Genomic DNA, 21,312 nt, shown 5'->3' on the forward strand with positions numbered 1-21,312 from the left:
TTGTTCCCAGGGCATGCTGGGAGCTGTAGGCCCGGGCCCATCCCACAGCCAGGTTGTTCCCAGGGCATGCTGGGAGCTGTAGGCCCGGGGCTACCCACAGCCAGGTTGTTCCCAGGGCATGCTGGGAGCTGTAGGCCCGGGCCCATCCCACAGCCAGGTTGTTCCCAGGGCATGCTGGGAGCTGTAGGCCCGGGGCCATCCCACAGCCAGGTTGTTCCCAGGGCATGCTGGGAGCTGTAGGCCCGGGGCTGCTGGCAGCCAGGTTGTTCCCAGGGCATGCTGGGAGCTGTAGGCCCGGGGCTGCTGGCAGCCAGGTTGTTCCCAGGGCATGCTGGGAGCTGTAGGCCCGGGGCCATCCCACAGCCAGGTTGTTCCCGGGGCATGCTGGGAGCTGTAGGCCTGGGGCTGCTGGCAGCCATGTTGTTCCCAGGGCATGCTGGGAGCTGTAGGCCCGGGGCTGCTGGCAGCCAGGTTGTTCCCAGGGCATGCTGGGAGCTGTAGGCCCGGGGCTGCTGGCAGCCATGTTGTTCCCAGGGCATGCTGGGAGCTGCTGTTGCCCACCCTCAGCCTCCTGGCAGCCATGTTGGTCTGGGCAGGCACAGCCTGTGCTGGGGCTGTGTCCCAGCTGAGGGGGGCCTGTGGCCGGCCGTGGGGCAAGGGAGGCCCTTAGGCCAGCGCAGGGATGTCTGCTGCCTGCTGGCTGCCTGGGGGTGCGGTGGGGAGGCTCCAACCCCCCGGTGTGCCAGGCCCCTGGGGCAGCTGGAGTCAGGCCCGGCCGGGGCAGCCCTGGGGGTGAGCCGAGAGCTAAGGAGGGAAAGAGGTGCCGGCAGGTGCCCTGGGCACAGGCACCAGGCACCCCGACTCGCAGAGCCCCCTGCAGCCGCCCCGGCGTTCGTAGTTCCTGCAGGAATAGGGCTAGCGTGTTTTGCTGCTGGCTCCGGCAGGGCCCTGGCTACACCTGCCCTGCTGAGGGACTGGCAATATGCAGCTGCCTGGGAGAGTCACCAGCTGGAGTATGAGTGCTCAAGCCTTGTTTCCCTTGCTGGAAAACACTCCATTTTTAAATACAGCCTCTCAGCGGTGAGATCCAGGCAGTCGGGATTGCTTCCATTAGGGAGCAGCCTGCTGACTCGAGGCTGCTGCCTTCAGCGGCAGAGCTGGGCGCTTCTCCTCGCTGATGGGATGAAGCTATAAAGAATCACTAGGAGAGGCTGCAACTAAAGCAATGATTAACTCAACCTATTGAATAAGCTCAGTAAGAGGTGGCAAGCTTTCTGAGGCACCTGGGCTATACCAATAGACAAGGGAAGTGGGTTAACGGTGTGTTGCCATCAAAACCATATAGCACAGAGAAGAAATGAAGTTCTGTAACAACAAGTAGAGTGCAGGTGCCCCAGGAAGGTTCAGCTGAAGTTCACCAAGTTGTTGACCACTAACGATCTCTAAAGACCCCAAGAAAGGCCCCCAGGATCAACGTGACATACCCAAGTGCCTTATGCATATGTAAATAATTTTGAGGAAGTAGGTAGTACAAAGTACATCTTCCCATCTGAACATGCTCAGAAAAGACCCTGAGGGGCTGGATATCAAAGAGTGGAGCGTGTTGATGGGTCGTAGTTTGGGTTTTTTCCTTCCCACACAAAATTCCATTTTGTTTTGTGGGTAAGCAAAACTGCATATTGCAATGTGTTTCCTTGACTGGTAGTTTTTTCATAACAGGTGGGATCTCCAGGTTTAAACCCTGGTGCCTGAAAACCCCAACAAGGACACATGCTTGGAATAAGGGTTCACAAGTCTGGGGTATGCCATGCTCCATTGTTCTATTCCACGATTCACAACAAATGGTTCACAAACAATTCCTGAGGGGAGTGTTTTGATGGGGTGGGGGATTTATTCCCATGTTTCAACTCTGTTATCTAGATTGGACAAAAATGTTTAAGGCACCAAGGCCATACCCCATTTGTTAGCCATTTGAATATGCCAACCTGGGGATAACATGCCTTTCTATTCGTGGTGTATGGATTCACCGTGGGGTCTCAATACATAGCGGATCCCCCCTTTGCAAGGGGCACAGATCCCCTGCCCAGCAGGCAGCTCATTGAGGAGCCCGGCAGGACCTTCTTTGCCAAGCTGCTTTCCAGCAAGGTGGCCCCCGCCTGTGCTGGGGCCTGGGCTTGTTCATCCCCAGGGGCCAGAGTCGGCACTTGTTGGACCTGATGAGGTTCATGCTGGCCCCTTTCTCTAGCCCAGCCTGGTCCCCCCATTCTAGCACACCCACTGTGGTACCAGACACCCCCATGTCCCATTTTGTGGGTGCCAGCAGTGCCCACATCCCTACTGGGTTCAGGCACTGAGGGTGACACAGCCCCAGAAGCGAGATGGATGGATGGGCCCCAGCACCAGGATAGAGGAAAGATTTAACATTTCAGATGGGGGTGCACCCCAGAGGGTTCCCAGCCCTGCACTCCGCAAGCTGCTCACTGGCAGGGCAACCCACTGCTCTTCTGGGAGCAGCGCTGCCACCACGGGGGCTTGCAGAAACAGACACAGTGGTGCCGGCAGTCGCATCTCCACCAAGCCTTTGGGCAGCCCCACAGCTGGGAGCAGCCCTCCTGCAGGCACAATCCTGCCCAGCACGGTCCTGAGGCTGCCTGCCCACGTGCCCTGCCCATGGGGACATGGTGCTGGGGCCTGGGGTCTGCTGGGGCAAATACCCAGCAATTTGGTATTCCCCATTCCCCTGCGGGCCAAGCCATCGTTGAATGCATGAATGATACTCTTAAATGCCTGCTTGAAAAACAGAAAAGGGGAATGGCCCAGAGGCACGTTCAGAGAAAGCATGCTATATTTTGAACTTTTTGAAAATCTCTGTCGACCATGCGGTGCCTTCCATTGTACGATATTTTGTGTCAACTGGTGACAAGCAGCAAAAGCACCAAGGTGTCTTAGTACATGGGAAAGACCCTCATACCAGGCATTGGCAGGACTGCATGGATTGTTAACTTGCGGGAGAGGTGATGCTTGTGTTTCTACAGGTGAAGGTCCGCGATGGATACCTGCTCGCTGTGTGCGGCCTGAGCTTAGCGTGCCGGACCGTGGGAGCGCTGCTGCCGCCAGTCAACCCAACAACTGATGTGTGGGTCTCCTTAGCACAGCAAGTGAACACATCCTGGCTTGGTGTGCCCTTCCTGACTTGCAAACGTTGTTGCAAACGAGTGAATGTATGTGGGGAATGAAGAATCTTGCTGAAAGCCTTGATATCGGGGATAAGTGATTACCTCTGTATAATGTTAATCCAAAAGAAGCTGATATTGTTTGCACTTTGAGCGTCGATAGTTGTCTTTACGTAGATGCTAATGTAGTAGGAGGCTATGATGGGACCATGACACCCACATAAATCAACACGTGAACATGTTGATAAGCATAATGCGCTTAAACGCAATATAGCTTTGGATGAAGCAGGTAATGATGTAGTTGATTTATGGAACTGACGCGAACATATTGCAGTGGTTCTTCTCTTATCCGGAGTAACAGCAGGGAAAGCATTCAAGAGTTAAATCACCTTGTTTGTTAGGCAGTTAAGAACGTGAGTCAAATTGGCCACTATTACATACAAAACAGAGCAAGGATTGGCTTTTTGTTGTTGGCTCAAGGACATGGCTGTGAGGATTTTGATGGTACATGCTGCGTGGATTTTAGGCGCCCCATTGCAGCAACATGTTATGAAAATCTTTGAAAATGTCAGCCTTTTTGGCATCCATTCACTCAATTGGCAGTATCGTTTGTTTGCTATTGCCTTGTTTGCCGTCATGTTTGCAAGGGCCCTGCAGAACATGGCAAGCCTGGTACTAGCTGTTCAAAAAAAACCCCCAAACAAACGGGGGGTGGGGGAGGGGGATCCCGGTAACTGTAGAATCGTATGGAACAGAGACAGTGGGATAATGTGCAGTTTTGGCCTTGCTTTGGCGATGTGCAGCTGAGATCCTGCAGCAAAGAGTTCAATAACTTTGAGGGAGTATGAGAAGAAACTAGGATGCGACAGAAACAAAGGAGGAATGTGATGTCACCTCTAGAAGATAAGGAAACAGCATGAACAGTAGAGAGTAGCCTATAGTGAACAGCGCTAAGGAATGTGTTGTATGAATTTGACTGATCACTCGAACTCTATTCATAAGCAGCTTGCAGAGTTGAGAAAAAACGTACAGGCCATAAAGGTTGAGAACGGGTTAACGGACTGGCTACAGAGTTTAGGAATTACTGGAGGGTTAAAAGACTCCTTTCTGCACGGGGATAACGATGTTAATTGCCATTGTAATCTCTTTAGTGATAACGGGCTGCGTGTGGAATTGCTTTATGAGAATGATGAACAGATTGATAAAAGGGGTCTGGATCGCTCAGAAACAAAAAAGGGGATTTGTGGAGTGACTGGAAGACAACGGACATATTATGAGCAATGCAGACCACGTAACGTTGTTGTAATAGCAGGCCAAGCAGGCCGCAGCTGTAACAAGCAGCAGGTGTTGTGAAGGACATATGCAAGGCCAAGAGAGACAAAGAGACTGTGTATTCGCAGAGAGATAAGGGAGCTGGACAGAAAAGTGAGAAAAAACCGGATGCGTGCACAAGGGGGGAGCAGCGTGTGGGCACCACACCGGGACTAATCCTAGGGGAGGTGGAAGCGTGTGAACGAGTCGTTATAACCTATCACCTTTTACATAACAAAGCCTGCGTAGAGTGTGTATTTTTAGCTGGGGGTATAAATTGCTGTGAGTCTGTTAATAGCATCTGTAGAGTATAAATTGCTGTGTATCCCTTAATAAAGTGGCACCAACTTGATCACATTGGTCGTATCAGTTGTGTCCGAGCCTTCTGCGTCAACAGGGTAGTGCCACTGGCTCTGCCATCACAGCAGGCCAGTGGTGTGGGACACAGTAGAGGGAGCCCAGGGTAGAAGAGCCGCTGCATGACAGCGACAGCAGCAGGGCCTGTGCAGACTGGTGCTCCCTTGGCAGAACATCTGCGCTCGCCCTGCAGTAGAGGACGGGGAAGAGAGAGAAGGCTGTTGCCCTGCAGTGCTCATGCACATGTGCAAGCCCACGTGTGCAGGTCCAACTTCTGTTTAGTGAGGACTGGCAGGTTTCTTGGACAGGCACTGGGAAGGCAGTCAGGTGTCGGGTGGCCTGAGGATCCTGACCTCTTCTTCCTCAGCCAAAGTCCCACGAGTCCCAGAATCCCACAATGGTTGTTGTTGGAGGGAACCTCTGGAGATTATCTAGTCCAACACCCTGCAAAAGCAGGCTGTGCTAGAGCAGGTTGCACAAAATCCTGTGCAGGTGGTGCTGCAATGTTTCCAGAGCCTCTCTGGGCAGCCGGTGCCAGTGATCTGAAGCTGGAGTGCTGTGCAAGGGTCCCTGTGCTGGTGGGAGGCAGTGCCTGGGCTAGCTGCAACATCAAGGCACCGCAAAGGGGCAAGGAGATGATGAGCACAACAAGCCCATGCCACGCTCCCTGCCTCCCCACATGACAGTGCCTGTGCCCAGGTCCCTGATGGCTGTGGAGGCCACCTGGCACTGGGCACCCTTTCCCCTGGCTACCCGGAGGCTGCCTTAGGCTCTCTCTAGTCCACTCAGGCCCCCTTCTGAGGCCTTCGTTACACCCCAGACCCCTCTGCAGAGCCTCAAGCCCTCAAAAAGACACCGGACTGGGGGCCCGGTCCCCTAGTCTCGACCATTCCACTCGAGTCCCCGCAGCACACCTCCATAGGTGTCTGGTATGCCCCAGGCCTCCGGTTGCTCCTCTAGCGTGGCCGCTACTACAGCCAGAAGGCAGCCAGGGAGGGGGGCAACTGCCCAGCAGCAGCAGCAGCAGCAGCAGCCTCTTTGCTCCCACTCAAAGCTCATGGTGCTCCCTGCAGCCACTGCAGCCGTAGGCTTGGGCTTGGAAACATGGTGCAGCTGTGAAAGCAGAGCAGCCTGGGGAAGCCCAGGAACTCTGTGGCGTGAGCAAAGGCCCCAGCTCGTGGATTTCCCCTGAAGCCCAGCTGGCCCTGAGAGGCCACTTTCAAGCTGGCTTGCGCCTCGTACAGAAGCCCACGGGGATGCCAGCAGGAGCCAGCCTAAGGCATTCTCTGCTTCCAACTGCCACCCCCAAGGCCCTGAGCCCTCCGATGACCTGCCTTCCTTCCTTCCACTGTTCCCTCATGCTTCTCTCGGAGCAGGCAGAGCTTCAGCCCTTTGCGGTGACCCTTTGTGCCCGACTTGGCAGCCTGCCTCCTTCGGCAGGTGCCGGCTCTGGAAGTCCTTGCCTCGCACAGGAGACTGCAGTGCACTGGCGCATGGTTAGCCATGCCAAGGGAAACACTTTATTGCAAGAAGGCAGCCTGCTGAGTTCTGCCGTTGCGAGGAGCGTGGGCAGGACAGAGCAGGCCTTTGTCACTGAGGCTGCCTTTCATCAGCAGGAATTGCCCCAGCAGGAAATGGTCGTCGTGCGCTGCAGCCTGCCCTGGATGCTCCTCATCGTGCTGCTCCAAGCTATTTCGCTCTTAGGTACTGCAGGAGCTCCTGCAGCCGAGTAAAGAAGTCCAGCAGCTTCTGGACTGGAAACGGGCAGGGTGGAAACCGGCTCGATTCTGTTGGCCTTGGCCTTGGGCTCTGCAGGGGGGTGTAGGTGAAGACTGGCTGTGGCCTTGCAGTAGTGGTTACTGCTGGGCGCAGGCCCATCTGCACCAGGATCCAGTTGTAGAAGTGCTGGGTGGAGGTGTAGACTCCGGGCTTCCTTGCTCTCGCACAGCCCGTCCCCCAGCTGGTCACGCCAACAAGCCAGAAGTAGTCGGCGCTCTTGTCTTGGCACACGAGAGGCCCACCGCTGTCCCCCTGCAGCACAGGAGAGAGGATGGAGGGGTTGTTGGGTGGCCACCGTCAGCCCGGTGGCTGGCTCCTTCTCTCTCAGGGCACCTGCCAGAGCTGCATTCAGTGGCCAGCCAAGCTCTGTAGAAGCTTGCCTGGCAGGGGGCGGTGGGCCTGTGAGGCAGGGCTCGCTCTCACCGCTCTTCACGGTGGTGGTGAAGGTGTGTCAGACGGCTGGGATGGTGGAGCTCTGGGATGCCAAGGGCACCGGGTGGGCCTTCTGGGCAGCATGCCAGGCCTCTGGGACAAGGCGGGCAGGCCCTGGGCAAGGGCTTGCCCATGGGGAAGGGCGGGTAAGGCCCTCAGCGGTGGGGACCCAGCCTTGGGGGTGTGAGTGGCCATCAAAAGGCCGTGATGGCGCACGTTTGGGCGGTTGTGGCGGGGCTGCCTGCGCTGCCGGGGCTTGGCTTGTAGCACGCTCCTACCTGGCAGGTGTCGATGCCGCCCTGCGGATAGCCGGCACAGATGTTGTGGGTGTGGATGGCCCCCCTGTACCAGCCGCTGCTGTTACAGACCCTGGCATCAATGAGGTGGACCTGGGCCTCCTGCAGCGCGTATGCCGATCCTCCAGCCGTGAAGAGCACAGAAAGGAATGAACACCCAGCAGCTCATTGCCAGTTCTCCTCCCCCGTCTGGCTGAAGCCCTCCCCCGGGGCTTGGCTTTGCGTGCGGACAGGCGCTGGACCGCTCTTGCCTTTCTGCCTTGCTCTGGGTCAATGGCTCCGGCCCCTCTCTCGAAGAGAGAGGCTTACGCCCCCACAGCCTGACTCTGGCTTTCGCCTCTGCCATCAGGAAGCGCGTCCTGCTTCCCCAAGCTGGCCAAGCTTGCACTGGCACCGCCACTGCGTTTGGGCCACTCATCTCTTGCTTTCCTGGCACCCCAGCCACTGACGTAGCAGGCTGTCAGCTCTGAGACTCTCAGCGAGGCGTCGGGCACACAGGCAAGCTGTACGTAGCTGTTGCACTGGACAGGCTGGTCCAGTTCCAGCAAGGCAATGTCGTTCCTCTGCGTGACGTTCCAGTAGCGCTGGTGAACCAGCAGCCGCCTGACGGCGCGCACCTGAGCCTCAGGGCCCAGCTGAGTCAGGTGCGTAGCACTGAGCACCACGCGCAAGACGGTGATGTCCCTGGAAGGCAGATGGAGAGAGGGCTCAGAGGGAGCGCAGCCACGTGCTGCAGCAGCCCGGCACTTGCCCTGCCTTCTGCTCGACGAGGGAGAGAGGCAAGCAGCGCTAGGGAGGCTGCGACTGCCCTCGCGTGCCTTGGGCTCAAGCAGTGTCGAGCGGGAGGCTGCTGGGAAGCAGTGGCACGAGCCCAGCCTTCTCCTGAGCAGCCTCTCGGCGGGGCTCCGGAGTGCCCAGGCACTGGGCGTGCTGCAGGGCAAGGGGACGGCAGTAGCACGTGCTGCTGCGCTCAGGGCACCTGCTAGTTTGTGGGGCTAGCCCCGACCCCTGGTCCTCCTTACCTGACCTCGATGAAGCAGTGGGCTGCTGTGAGGACCCACTGTGGGCTGATGAGGGAGCCCCCGCAGATGTGCGCCGTGCCTCCTTCCACGAGAGCCTGGATGCTGACGATCCAGGGCCAGGCCCCTGGCTGGGCATCTGTGCCACCCACGACGCGCGACATGCCGTAGTGCAAAGCCATGGGCCGAAGCCCGCAGCTCCCTCTGTAACCAGAAACTCCTTACTGTGCTGCTGGATGGCTTGCGCCGTTGCGGCTGAAGGCCAGCCGTCTTCCCTCCCCACAAGGCATGGCCAGACGGGCCGAGGAAACCCGTGGGGCCAAAACCCGCTCCCCTCGCCCGGCTTTCTGCTTCAGCCCGTAGACGAGTTGTGCCGGCAGCCTGCCGGCTGTCTGTCAAGGCACTGAGCCTCCCACATGGCTTTCAGGAACCTGGGGGGTGGCCATGGGGGACAAGCAGGCCCCCTCCAGTGAAGCCCACAAGGCTTGTCCAAGCTCCCTCCCAGAGCCTGGGGCCACTTACCCACAGCTGTCCCATGTGCCGTGCACAGGACAGCACACGGCCAGCAGGACAACGAGGAGACGCAGAAAATCCATCGCTGCCAGCGACATGTGGCAGCTGCAAGGACGAGGGCTTGTCGCCACCAGTACGGCGGCCGATGTACTGCCCGCAGGATTCCCATTGCCCAGGGTTCCCTTGGACGTGGGGCTGATTTTTTTTGGTGGGTTTTTTTTTGGGGGGGAGGGGGGGGGAGGGTAGGGAGGGGAGGCAATAGGAGGGGTCCCAAGCAGGAGTGGAGGCAGAAGCTGGGACCGCTAACCCCGACAGAGCCTTGTGGAATGCCTTGCTTGCGCCATCAGGGTGGGCAGGCCCCATGGCAGGCAGCGGCGCCTGGCTCCCAGCTCTGCCTTCTAACAGCTCACAGGACAAAAGCGAGCATGGCCTCGCAGCCTCTTTGGGAAGTTCCCCGCCGCCCTGCTCTCTGCAGCCCTATGCCACCAGCTCCTTCCCAATAAAGAGACGCCAGAGAACGGGGCTACTACAGGCAGCACGCGCATGCCTGGGTGTCCAAGAGCCAATCTCTCTTAGGGCTGCGGCCGGCAACAGTGCTGGGCAAGCCAAATAAGCCAAGCGTAGCCCAGCAGTGTCAACCTTGCTGCACAAAGAACAGTGAAATGCAGGTGCAGCACAGTCCTCGCTGGCTATGTCAGTGACAGCAACGCCCTCTGGCAGGCTTCGTGTCCTCCTTGCTATCTATGAGTCTGATTGCAGTTCTGGGCGCACACTGAGCAGGGCATTTGTGGCAAGGACAAGCAAGGTGAAGCTCTCGAGAGACAAGGATGCTCCTGCTCTTAGCCGTACGTGCCATTGCTGTCCATGGCTTTGGTAAATCCTGCGTCAGCCTTGTCTCAGGAGTCTGCCTTCTGCCGCTGCCTGGGGGAGCCTTGCTCACTCACATGCTGGAGTGCAGCAGAGAAGCAGGATCCAGGCACGTGCGCTGCATTTAAAGCGCAGCAGGGCTAGGTCCGTGGGGGGCGAGGGCAGTGGCTTGAAGCATGGCAGCCTCAAAGCTTGTGAAAGGTGCGGCAGCTCCCTGCTGCCACCCTGGCTTGTGTGGCGAGGCATAAGGAACACAGCGGAGGGAGCAACTGGGTCCCAAGGAGGAGGAGCGGGCAGGCTCTGCCTGAAAGTGGAAGAGCTGCTCTCAAGGCGCTTGAGGCGCAGCAGGGCTTCCTAGGCCCCAGAACTGGGCCTCCAAGCCAGCGGGCTCAAGGCTGCTTTGTGTTTTGACAAGGGACCTGCTGCCGGTTCCCATGGGTCTGCGGAGAGCAGGCAGAAGGCGTCCTTGGAGAAGACGACTTGTCTGCTGGGGATACGCTGCTCTTCCAGCACCACATTTGGCAGGTGGTTAGTGGGGAATGGCGTCAGAGGTGGCCACGCTTCACAGCTGCTTGACCTTCAAGAGCTTGGGGTCATTTTGCGGAGAGGACTCTGGCAGGGACAGCAGTTCCCAGGCAAGCCCGTCAGCAATGGCACGCAAGTGCAAGGGGACCTAGCTAAGAGCACCCAAAGGCCATGTGTGTTGACAGATGGGGCAAACCTGGGAGCGTGATGGGGCAAAATAAGCGGGGTTGGCCTTGTCTTGGCCAAGGAGAGCAGGGCTGAGAAAGGGAGGAGCCAGGGAAGATGAGGGGCACGTATAAGCACGGCAAATGGAGAGAAGGGGGGATCAAGGAGCCAGGCACACAGAAGCAAAGTGCTGGCTGCTTTGCTTGCCTGAGCCCTGTGCCTGATCACCACAGAACCCGCTGGCCTCTTTTGGAGAGCCACCCCAAAGCCCCTCCTGTGTGGGCCCACTCTGCACCCGCTGCGCGGTGGGTCCCCTGGCCTGGCTGCTAGCAAAGGCTGACGGCAGCACAGGCCATAGGCAGCCGGCGCTTGGAAAGCCCCAGTGTCTCGGGCCAGCTGCTGCTGGGAGCCCTGTGTGCACGCGCAACTCTCCAGTGAACCTGAAGCTGGACTAGGTGACCAGCAAGAGGGGTGAGAGAGCCTTTCAGGCACGTGGATGGCCTGTGGCTGCAGCCCACGTGCTTGCTCATCCCCAGCATCCCCACCTTGCAAGAGGACCAGGCCTGCCAACCACTGGCCACCTCTCCACCTCCTGGAGGCAGGAAGGACTTGGAGGTGCTTAGCACGCATGCCCTCAGCTGCTGCCCACCTAGGCACGCCCCCTCTGCGGGAGCATTTGCGTATGTCTTGGCTTCATTTGCAGTAACACACTTCACAGGGGACAAGTGTGGATTCAGTGTTGTCCAAGTCTGGAGGTCAGTCTCGTTCCAATGAGTGTACCCTGGTCTTAGCCACAAGTTATTCCCATTAGTCCCAAACAGAATGGGGATACCAGCTAGAGGAATTCCTGCCTGAGTATATTCAGGGAAATGGGTACGTACACAACAATCACTCTTCTTAACATACATTATCAATGTTCCCACCAGTTTCAAATGAGTATTCCGTGTCCGTGAGTCCTCCTGATCCCACCAGAGTTGAGAATGTAGCACACCACATCACAGGTCAAATCCTATACACTTGTAAAACATGTTTCAACAAAGAAGAACAAAAGAGTTCAGGGACAAGTTGTCTGGACTGTATGAGTAGTTTATTTTGAAAATGTTGTGATGATTGTTAAATACATGTTAAATACGTAAATAAATACAATGAAATGTTAAGAAGAAAAAGAAAAAAGAAAAGAAAAACCTGGGGGAGAATTGTAGAGGAATTATAGAGGAATGAAGGCAGGTTAATGATATTGATAACGTACAGCTGTGGGCATGCTTCAGGGGTGGTGTGTTGGCGGCTGACGTGGACAATGTGCAGCTGTGGCTGCTTCCTGCACCCGCCCCCCACCCCCCACCCCCTCCCTCCCCTCCCAAGATGGTGGAGAGACAAGGAGAGGCCCCGGGAGAAGCAGGGTGGACTGGCTTGAAGAGGCTGAAGAAAGAGCATGGCCCGTAGATGAACTTCTGAAACCTTGTAGGGGACTGGTGGCTGTGCCGGGGCAAGGCGTGGGAACTACTTATTGAAGTTAACCTGGCATATGATGGTAAAAGCCTTGTAGCAGCCAGCTAGTTTTTATAGTGCTTTGACAGTGTTGGAGCAGTGCGACAAGCTGCCCAAAGAGGCTGTGGAGTCTACTTCTCTGGAGACATTCAAAACCTGCCTGGATGCGATGCACAGCTTCTCCCCGCATCTCCATGGGGAGCCCCCCGGCAGGCTGAGAGCTGCCCCTGGCAGGCAGCATAGTCGCTGCCCAGCACACAGCCCCCGGGGCTGCAGGGACCCTGCTGGCAAGGACAGCGCTGGGCACCCCTGCCTGCACAGCCACCTTCACAGCCCTGCAGCCGGCCCCGGGAGGAGGGGTCCACCATGCTCTGTCCTTCCCGTGGTGCAGCAGGCAAGTCCTGCCCTGGAGCATGTCTTCTGCCCCACACCAGAAAATGCAGGAGAGCCATCGGGACAGGTCCTCTCAGCTGTGACATGTGCCAGGTCTAGGAGACACTTCCAGGACCTCCTCTGCATTGCCCTGCTGGCCGAGACTTACCCTGTCAAGGGCCGTGACGATTCCTGCCCTGGTCAGCTCGCACCTGTCTTCCCACCCCAGACTGACTGTAACACCTTGCTCCTGTCCCCTTGTCTGCCTTTGGTGCTACTGGCAGTGCAACGTTGTGCGCTCAGTGCCGAGCAGTGCGGGGACCGGAGGAAGCTTCTGGGGAGGAAACACGGCAGTTTGCTACAGCCCCCGGGCAAAGAGAGCTGCTTCCTTGGTCCAAAGCTTGCTGCCTCTCCATTTCTGCCATGCAATTTCATGTAGCCGTCTCACTGCCAGCTCCTTTGATTTTCTGGTGAGCACCGAGATGTTGAGGTTTGTTCCTCTCAAGCCCCTGGACCTTGGAGTCATGTGGCTACGTCAGCATCTCCGCTGCTGTGCAAAACCAGTGACCTTGCCAGGTCCTCGGCATAATAGACTCGAAAGGCAAATGAATATGTGTGGTTTGATACACCCTTCCAGAAATCTCCCTGCAGTGTTGCCTGTGAAAAGCCACACTTGTGCTGGCATTCGAGACACCTGTGAACGTCGACCCTACAGCCCTGTGGCAGCCTGTAGCCGTGGGAGAAACCTGCATGAGGAGGAAATCGGCATTTCATCCTCGGCGTAAGCTTGGGGTGTTGTTCTGTAGAAGGAGGAGTGCTGCCTTATTGCCCCAGCATGGGGTAGGGGAGCGCGGAGGTGGCGGCTCCTGAGCCTGGGACAGTGCGCTTCAGCCTGGAGGCAAAAGCCATCGGTGGGAGTCTTCCCTACAGCCTCCTGCCTGGTCTCTGCAGGGGCCAGGGGACCCGTGCTGGGGCTGCAAACACTGCCATAAAGCCAAGAGAAGTCGCCAGGGGCTGCTCCCAGCTCTGCCTGGGCGCTGCTGCTGTCAGATTCAAGCACTCGCAAGTGATTCCTGGCCCAGGAGTACATGAAAACGTCTCCATTACTTCCACCACAAACCTGTGTCCACCTTGAAAACACAGAGCCTTTTGCATCAGCAGTACCTTGCCAAAAATGTTGGGAGGAGGAAAACAACTCCTGGTTTCTCATGAAGGTCTCTCACATCGCCTGAGCAGGTTTGATGTGAACTTTTCTTCTCCACAGGAGTTTGCATCGTGCCCAAAAGCCATTTTCTGTCAAAAGGGGTTTTGATGGGAAATGTTTTACTAAACCTCTTTGAAGCCCATCCTAAGCATTGCCAAGAAAGAGGGAATGACTGAAGCCTGTGTCAGCTACTTGGCGCAGTAAAGGAAATATCACCCGCCTTCCCAGAGCCTCAAGAGGGTGGCTGGGTGGTCCTGGTGCTGGGATGGTGGGGCCAGGCACATCACAGCCCCCGGCAAAGGTGAAGCTAACAAACCAACCTGCTTCCCTCAGCAGCCAGAGCGTAGCCTCCAAAGTGGCCTGAAGCCTTCTAGTGTTTGGCATGTTTCCTTGCAAGGAAGGCAGGCTCTGAATTCCAGCATTCCAACCCAAAAGAGACATCTCTAAGAAGAGCCCTTCCGCATGGTGGGACAGGATGCCGTCAGGAGGAGGAAGGGTTGGAGGAAACAAGAAGTGCTTCCCCTGAAGAGGCAGGCTGTAATTGCCAAGCGATGGGTTTCAGTTCTGCCTCTGGGTGATCGCCCCTGGAGTCTCCAAGCCCCTGGAGGTGGCTTGGAGCTGCCGATGGCTGGAGACCCGAGTGGCTCACTGGCTCCTTGGATTGACGGATCCCTTCCTTAGGGACCTGCTGGCCAGCCTGCAGTGGAGCTTTGGGTCTGCACAGGTTCAGAGATATTTATTACCCACCTGGCAGTCCCAGCCCTGGGCTTTTTCTGGTGTCACCCTTCTCCTTACTAGCCCCCCTTAGAATGGACCACCAAAGCGTGCAGATACATTCATGCCCAAGGACGCCACGTCTGAAGTCCCCTTTCCAGCAGCCCATCTGCACAGAAGCCCTTGCGCTTGCCTGCTAGATTTCCCTTCCCCTTACTCTTCGATCATTCAGACACCTCCCAACACTCCACTTGCTTCTTGGAGATTCAGGCAGTTAAAAGCTTGCCTCTCCTTCACTACTCCGCCCAGTTAAGCCTTTAGCCAGCTCTTGATATGTCTTTATTTTATCATTTCCTTTTCGTCTGGAAGATTTCCTGCATGGTGATGCCTTGTGGAAGATGAACCTCATTGGTGGCAGCTCGTCCTTGGCATAGGCCTGAGGAGTGTGTTTTGTTTTAACGGTGTGTGTTTTTAACCAGTTGCGGAGATGTTAGCCATGTCCGCAGGAATCTGGTCCACTCTCTCTGCCTGAGCAGGGCTTGCTCCAGAAGAGCCCTGGGTGTGGGAGCCAAGTGGGAGCTACTGTGGGAAGGCCATTGCGTTCTGTTGTCGCTGGGAGCACGGTCCTGTGTTGGAGGACCAGTTCTCATTCCCGCTGCTGAGGGGTGGTACTCTGTGAACTGCCTGTGGAGATCATAGCGGTGCCACAGGGATCTGCTCCGCGCTCTCTGCATTGGCAGGGTTTGTTCCCTGGGAGCAGCCCTGGGTGCGGGAGTATACTGGGAGCTGCGTTTGGAGGGCCCTGGAGCTGTGTTATCCCTGGGAGTGTGGTGACAACTTGGAGGACTAGATCTCCTCCTCCTCCCTGTGGAGCGCTTGCAGTCTGTGGTTTCCACGAAGCAGCTGTGGAGATCATTTCTGCCCTGCGGGGATCTGCTCCGCGTTCTCTTCCTGGACCCATTCCTCTGGCAGCGGGAAGAAGGGCTGAATCGGTGCTCCTCTTGGTGGCTGTCTTCTCGCGCAGTGTGCAGCACATGGTCAAATGGTGGACGGCGCTGTGGGCATGCAGCTCTAGTGCAGGACTCCAGCCTCCTACAGACGCAGGAGTGATGCAAGGGCGTGTCCACATGGGAGGTGATGCTGAGCCCGCCTGGCCAGGAGCTGCTGTCCTCTGCAGAGTCCTCCATGCCCGTCGCCATATCCTGCCAAGAGAGCTGTGAAAAGGTCCTGTCCTTTCCTTCTGGAGGGGATGGAGCAGTGGGAAACCTCCAGAGCTCTCTGAGGCGACAACTAAAGACCTCCCCGAGGCCCTCCTGGAGGGCTGCAAAGGCAGAGGGGCCAAAGGCACACAAGTAGGTTGGATCTAGGGGCGATGCTTTGAGACGGAGCAGCGTGGTGGCTCTGAAGAAAGCTGCAGTGTGTGGGGGCAAGGAGAGCAATGCCAAGACCCCCGAAAGAAACCCGCTGTCCATCTGCTGCCCTGACCCACCTCCCCAGAGTTACCTTAGTCCAATCAGGCTGATCCCGTGGTCCCACAGGGTCTGCCTGCTGCCTGCCACCCTGCTGCTGACCGAAGGAGCGGGCATATGATGGTGCTGGTGACATTGATGCCTGTTGACTAGATTTCCCATCAGAGCATCTGGGGAAAATAAGAAAAAAGAGTGATGTCCACTTAGGGCTGCTCTTGCAACCTCCACTGGGCTTCACTCATCGACTCGGAGCGGTTTGTATGACAGAGAGAAGACATGTCAGGCTACAAATGGGGACTTCACTTGGGGTCTTCCCACCAACTCTGCCCCTGTCACAGCAAGACCTCCTCTTCATACCCGCTATGGCCTCCATTTCGTGGAATCGTAAAATCACAGAACAGTTTGCGTTGGAAGGGACCTTGGCGATCATTTAGGTCATGTCCCTTGCCACAGGCAGGGACACCTTCCACTAGACCGACTTGCTCAAAGCCCTGTCCAAGCTCGCCTGGAACACTTCCAGGGAGGGGGCATCCACAGCTTCTCTGGGCAACCACTTCCACGGTCACCCCACCCCTGCCATAAAGTAATTCTTCCTAACATTAAATCTAGATTTACGTTCCTTAAGTTGAAAACTAATGGCCCTCACCCTATCACTACGCTCCCTGAGCAGGAGTTCTGTCCTCCTCCCCACCCCCACCCCCCCATCTTCCCTGTAGGCCCCTTTAGGGACTCTGCTCTCTATCAGCCACCTACAGAGAGCAGACAAATAGCGGTTTACATGGGGGCAGCAGCCTAAAGCCCAGCAAGGGAAGGGAAGGACTGGCGGCAGGTAGGTCACGTTCGACAGCCCTGAGTGGTGCGGGTAGTAATTGCCTCCTGGGACGGAACAACTCAGGAGGATCAGAAGAGAAACAGCAAAACCCTGAAAAGGAAACGTGTTCTGAACACCTGTTAGACCTGGCTGTTACCTGACATAAAACAGTAAGTAGGCTTGCTGCCCGAGAGCTGTGTTGCGGTCACAGTAAGCCACAGACGTATCATCCATCTGGTACCAGAGTCCATTGCTGGCCTGTCAAAGAAAGGCAAGGACATGTGGAGATGAACTGCATGGTTTCTCCCGAACGACACAGGCAGAAAACTACACAAGCAAGAGTCCGCCAACGCAAATCCCATCCAGCTGGTCAGGAGACCTTCTCCCCCAGAACCTTGGCTGCCAGAAAGAGCGCCGCCAAAGTTTGCCTTCCCCAGCACACATAGTCCCCGAGATGAAGGAAGTGGCTCTTTACCTTTGTGTAGCAGAAATAGTGTCCTGCCAAGGAGCTGCCACCGCTGTGCACCAGGACAGCGTATAAGGTGTAGAGGGGCGGTTCTGCAGCTCCCTGAGACATGTATGGCTGGAGATCCAAGTACTGGGGATACTGCACAAACTGTGGAGAGACCAAGATGGCTCATAAGGGATCCTGGCATACGACGTGAAAGAGCCTGGCAAGACCGGGGCCCAGCTGTGTAGAAATACATCTCTGGGGCTCATCAACACTCGCTTGTCCCTGAAGCAGCAGGTGACGCCTTGGGTGGCAGGAAACTGCTCTCGGCCAGAGCAGCTCTGTCGCAGCAGAGCATGTGCTTGCCTTGCCACAGGAGCTCTCCTCTCCCCAGAAGGGAACACCAAAAGCTCCACCTGAACAGCTTGTGACAGAGCGTGCTGCTTTAGGCAATCTCCTGCTCCACGACGAGAAAGAAAGTGGCCCTCCAATTGCGTACACACCTTGCCGATCTTCTTGCCGGAGAAATCAAAGCGTTTCAGGCACAGCGTGAGAACCCTGGGCGCGCGCTCGATTGTAAACCTCTTGAGGGCGGTAACCTTCTTGCCACAGCTTGAAAGCAAGCAGAGAGAAAAGCGCTGAAATGCACCCTAGCTTGCCCCACGGCGGCCAGACAACCTTTTCCACCTCACACGTCCTCACGCCATTTCATGACTCTTCAGAACCATTAGGCTGGAAGAAAGAAAAGCTGTGCCTCCTGATTGTGCATGGAACCTCCTGAGGCTCGATGACACGCAGCATCTCCACACAGCTACAAGTCTTAACCTGGTGTTAGTCATCCTCTTACCTGTCACATCGAAAGCTGTTCTCACCAGCCAGCTGCTCGGGTTTGACAAAGTCCTCCAGAGCTGCGGTGACAGATGAGGCTGCCTGGAGGGGTGAGAAAGGAGAGCTCTGAGCTGGTGGAAATGCCCTCGCCCAAGCACTCAGGAGGAGTTGCCCACAAGATCCAGGGAGCTGCCGCTGAGGAGATCCACTGTGACCCTGCAAACCTTGGCCAGAGGGAGGCAGAAAGAGGGTATGATGCCGAACATTTCCCTCCCTTCCCAGAGATTCCCGGCCGGCACTATTAAGAGCTACCTCACCGTGCCACCGCTCAGTTCAGATACCGATGGTGTGCAGGGTCATCAGGAATGAAAACAACACGAGCCATCAGCCTGGGAGCCAGATGGGTGTTGAGGGAGGGCAAAGAGAAGGTGGCTGAGAGTCCCTCAGGGGTGCAGAGAGGATAATGCGTGCTTGTCCAGCTTTAAAGCTGGCATCTACAAGGAGTCCACTGCCACGGCCGTTGCAGGAAGACACCACCCATACCACTTCCCACCACCCCCACAGCTCTCCTGTGTTCACAGTGCACTTTTCAAAGCCAGCCGCACAGATTCTGGGAAGCCACAAGGAGCTTGGGACGACTTGAAGCCCAGTGAGAAACCCTCTTACTGCGATATCCAAAGGCACATCCAGGAAGGCCTCGTAGGAATCGGAAACTGCTTTGCAGCTGCAGCACGTGACTGGAAGGCAAACGGAAATGATCAGCGACAGGCGAAGTCGATTGACTGTGCCCGTTTATGCTCTTCATCCCTACTTGAGCCAGCCCCACGCTCAGCTGTCTCTCACAGACACACGGCAGGGCACAGGCAAGTGTAAGGAGAGCAACAGTTGTGGAAACATACCTCTGGACCTCAGGAAGCCCCCAAATATTTGATGGACGATGGTAGTATATTGAGAAGAGATGTCCCAGCTGGAAGGAAATGGTAAGGCAGAGAGTTATCTCCTCCAAGAGTTTTCCTGTGCCTGAAAGCCCTGGGCATAGGCTTTCCTTGATGGGGTACGTCAAGGAGGCCAAAACGCTGGGCAACATTGAAAGGTCGTTTGCTTGTGCTTACGCGCTGCTTCCAGCCAGACAAGCTGTCTGCATGGCAGTGACAGTACAGCGTAAGAAGTCGTGGGCGTCTTCCTGCATGCCAAGCGTGAAATGCCCTCCTATTCCTAATCAAGAGGAAGGTAGTACTTCAGTCCTCTACCAACAGAGGATAGCACGTCAAAGCAGCTGAGATGACTTACGTGAGAGGGCATTGATGACGGCCCTGGGCTGGATGGCACAGGCTGAGGTGGACAAGGCATCGTTAACGTGCGCTTCCATGATGCACATCATGCAGAAGCCTTCCTGCTGACCTGAAGAGGGAGGGAGGGAAGGAGGGAGGGAAGGAAGCAAGCTGGTCAGGTTAGTCAAAGAGCCGTTGTGATGGGAAACCTCATGGAGACCTTGGAGTTCTGCTAGGACAGTCTCCTAGTCGTCCCCAGGTGCCAATGGCCCAGCAAGCCCACGACATCTCAGTACACAGAAAACATGCTTGAGAGGGATGCCTCGCTGACAGAAGTTTTCTGTGCAACCAGCAAATATGTAGGTTATATGTAGGAATAGGGAACGACGGGCAGCACTAGAAAGAGGCGTCTTTGTGACAGCAAACACGCCTCGATAGGCCAAGCGGCTTGTAGGCTTGAGTGTTCCAAGAGCACCCCCTTGGCGGTGGCTGAGAAAGAAGGGCTGCTTTTCTCCTACATCCAGCGGCAGGTTCTGGGGGTCCTTGGGAAGTGCCCAACAGACTGACAAGGAGATCTTCCAGAAAGTACTCACAGGAGTCGCTGTGCTCACAAGAGAGCAGGTAGTTGGCCAGAGGTGGGGTGTACGTCAGGCACTGCAGCACGGAGTTGAGGAAGCACGTGTTGCCCAGGTTGTAGAGGCCTGCTCCAGCTCTCTGCCTTTGCTGCCAGCCCATGCAAATCTTCTCCGGGGGAAAGAGGATCCTTTGTGGTGGAGCCATTCCCTCGGCAACGACTGCAGGGAAATGATGGTTTTGTTGCACAAAAACCCTGGGTAGGCCTGGTTGCTCTCAGGAAAAGCCCCAGAATTCCCTTGAGGTTGTCCCTACAGCAACGTTGCGGGATGGAACACCAGCCGTGCCCACTGCATTTGGGGATTCACCAAGGCCAAGGCTGCTGGTGAAACCGTTACTCACAGGAGTTGTTCCCCATTGCGGCCATCGCTCCTCTCAGCAGCGCAGCGGGAAGCTTTGGCTGACAAAGGATGTCCGGACGCAGTCCAGAAAAAGAAGATCAGCTCCAATCCCGTCACCTGGTTGCAATGAAAGAAGCGGAGCTCAAGAAAATCATTCAAGCACCAAAAAACCCAGAGGCCAGCAGTCACCATCAAACGTGTTCCAGTGGTCGTTTGAACTGCCTGTAGCGACTGTTGGCAGCAGAGCCCTCTGGCTCTCCAGCCCACATTTGCCCACCCTGTCTGCAGGAGTGACTGCCTTTTGGCCGCTCCTTTAACGGTTGCCATTGCTGGGCTGTGTTTCCGGTCTCCCTTCCTGACCCACCAGTCAAGGTGGGCTTCGGGTCAGGCTACGCTGAGCCCAACGCCTCGGGCTGCCCCCTCCCTACTTTCCTAGCCTAGGCGATGGGAAAGACATAGGAATTAGCCAAGAGGAACGCTCCCCATAGCGCCTGCCTGGCCAGCCTAGAAGGGTGGAAGAGCTCAGCCTAGAGGTTGGGAGGCAGAGAGCGGCCTCCACTTTTATTCCCGATCTACCTCCTGTAGGATCTGTGCCAAAAGTCAAAGCCAACTTACCTTTGAAAGAGGGTGGAAGGTGAGGAGGGGTCAGCAGGAAAGGAGAAATGTTTAGAGAGAGGTAGCCACGCAAGTAGCTCAAGAAGGAGTTGTCCCAACGGGCAGCTCGGCCCAACTGGCCCGCTGCTCAGGATGTCCAGCCCTGGCCAGGTGAGGTCACAAGTTCCGGGTGGGTGTCGCATCACTGCCCCTTTGTGACACGGGGCTGCACGGGGACACACGGTGGCCACGCAGCCACCACCTCCCCTGCAGCCAGCAGGCGGCTGCCGCTGGGCTTCCCCACGTGCTGCTGGCGAAGGGCTGTTTGGCCGCCGGCACAGCTCCCACCTCTTCCCTGCGCCGCACAGCCAGAGGAGGAAACTCCTGCCCAGGGCTGGAAGCTGCCCGTGCACAGCTGTGGCTGGCACCGTCCATTGCGCAGGGTTTCTTAGCCACTCTTCTCAGCTACAGGGCTGTGCACGTGAGACTCGTGGAGCAAAGCACCTGGGCTCTGACAGGTCCGCTGCCAAGGAATTTCATCTACCCGCCGAGACAAACCCTGACCCTGAGGCATCCAGTTTGGCCACCAACTCGCTTGGGTGGCTTTTGTTGACCCCTGCCCCTGGGGACGGCTGGTGTTTCCCCTCTCTTGCCTGGGGAGGCTGCTGGGAGAAGGCGTGCCCCGGGGCATGCTGGGAG

The 21,312-nt window shown here is 56.7% G+C and overlaps 1 protein-coding gene across 2 annotated transcripts; it reads right to left on the reverse strand.

Annotated features, from left to right (window-relative positions):
• Positions 1-6,667: 6,667 nt before the first annotated feature.
• On the reverse strand, positions 6,668-9,068 carry LOC308057518 (acrosin-like). Of its 2 annotated transcripts, XR_013925312.1 has the most exons (4): positions 8,890-9,068; positions 8,371-8,571; positions 7,331-8,032; positions 6,668-6,872 (listed from the first exon to the last, which is right to left on the reverse strand). XR_013925312.1 is itself a non-coding variant. In XM_080411599.1 (3 exons), the coding sequence occupies exons 1-3, from the start codon at positions 8,976-8,978 to the stop codon at positions 7,654-7,656; spliced, it is 669 nt and encodes a 222-aa protein (XP_080267725.1). In that variant the 5' UTR covers positions 8,979-9,068; the 3' UTR covers positions 7,146-7,653. The 2 variants fall into 2 exon arrangements, 1 of the variants encoding a protein (XP_080267725.1); XM_080411599.1 differs by lacking the exon at positions 6,668-6,872 and having other exon boundaries at positions 7,146-8,032.
• Between the last annotated feature and the right edge of the window lie 12,244 nt (positions 9,069-21,312).

The sequence above is a fragment of the Falco punctatus genome, assembly GCF_963210335.1.
Source record: "Falco punctatus genome assembly, contig: scaffold_22, whole genome shotgun sequence".
In the NCBI taxonomy this organism is placed as follows: domain Eukaryota; kingdom Metazoa; phylum Chordata; class Aves; order Falconiformes; family Falconidae; genus Falco; species Falco punctatus.

What these genes read in the sequence shown, in the direction of transcription:
- LOC308057518 (XM_080411599.1), bottom strand. Translation starts at nt 8,978, where the DNA reads ATGTCGCTGGCAGCGATGGATTTTCTGCGTCTCCTCGTTGTCCTGCTG. An exon ending in GGCACATGGGACAGCTGTGG is followed by an intron (nt 8,572 to 8,889) that starts GTAAGTGGCCCC and finishes TTCTGGTTACAG; the next exon opens with AGGGAGCTGCGGGCTTCGGC. An exon ending in CACTGCTTCATCGAGGTCAG is followed by an intron (nt 8,033 to 8,370) that starts GTAAGGAGGACC and finishes TCTGCCTTCCAG; the next exon opens with GGACATCACCGTCTTGCGCG.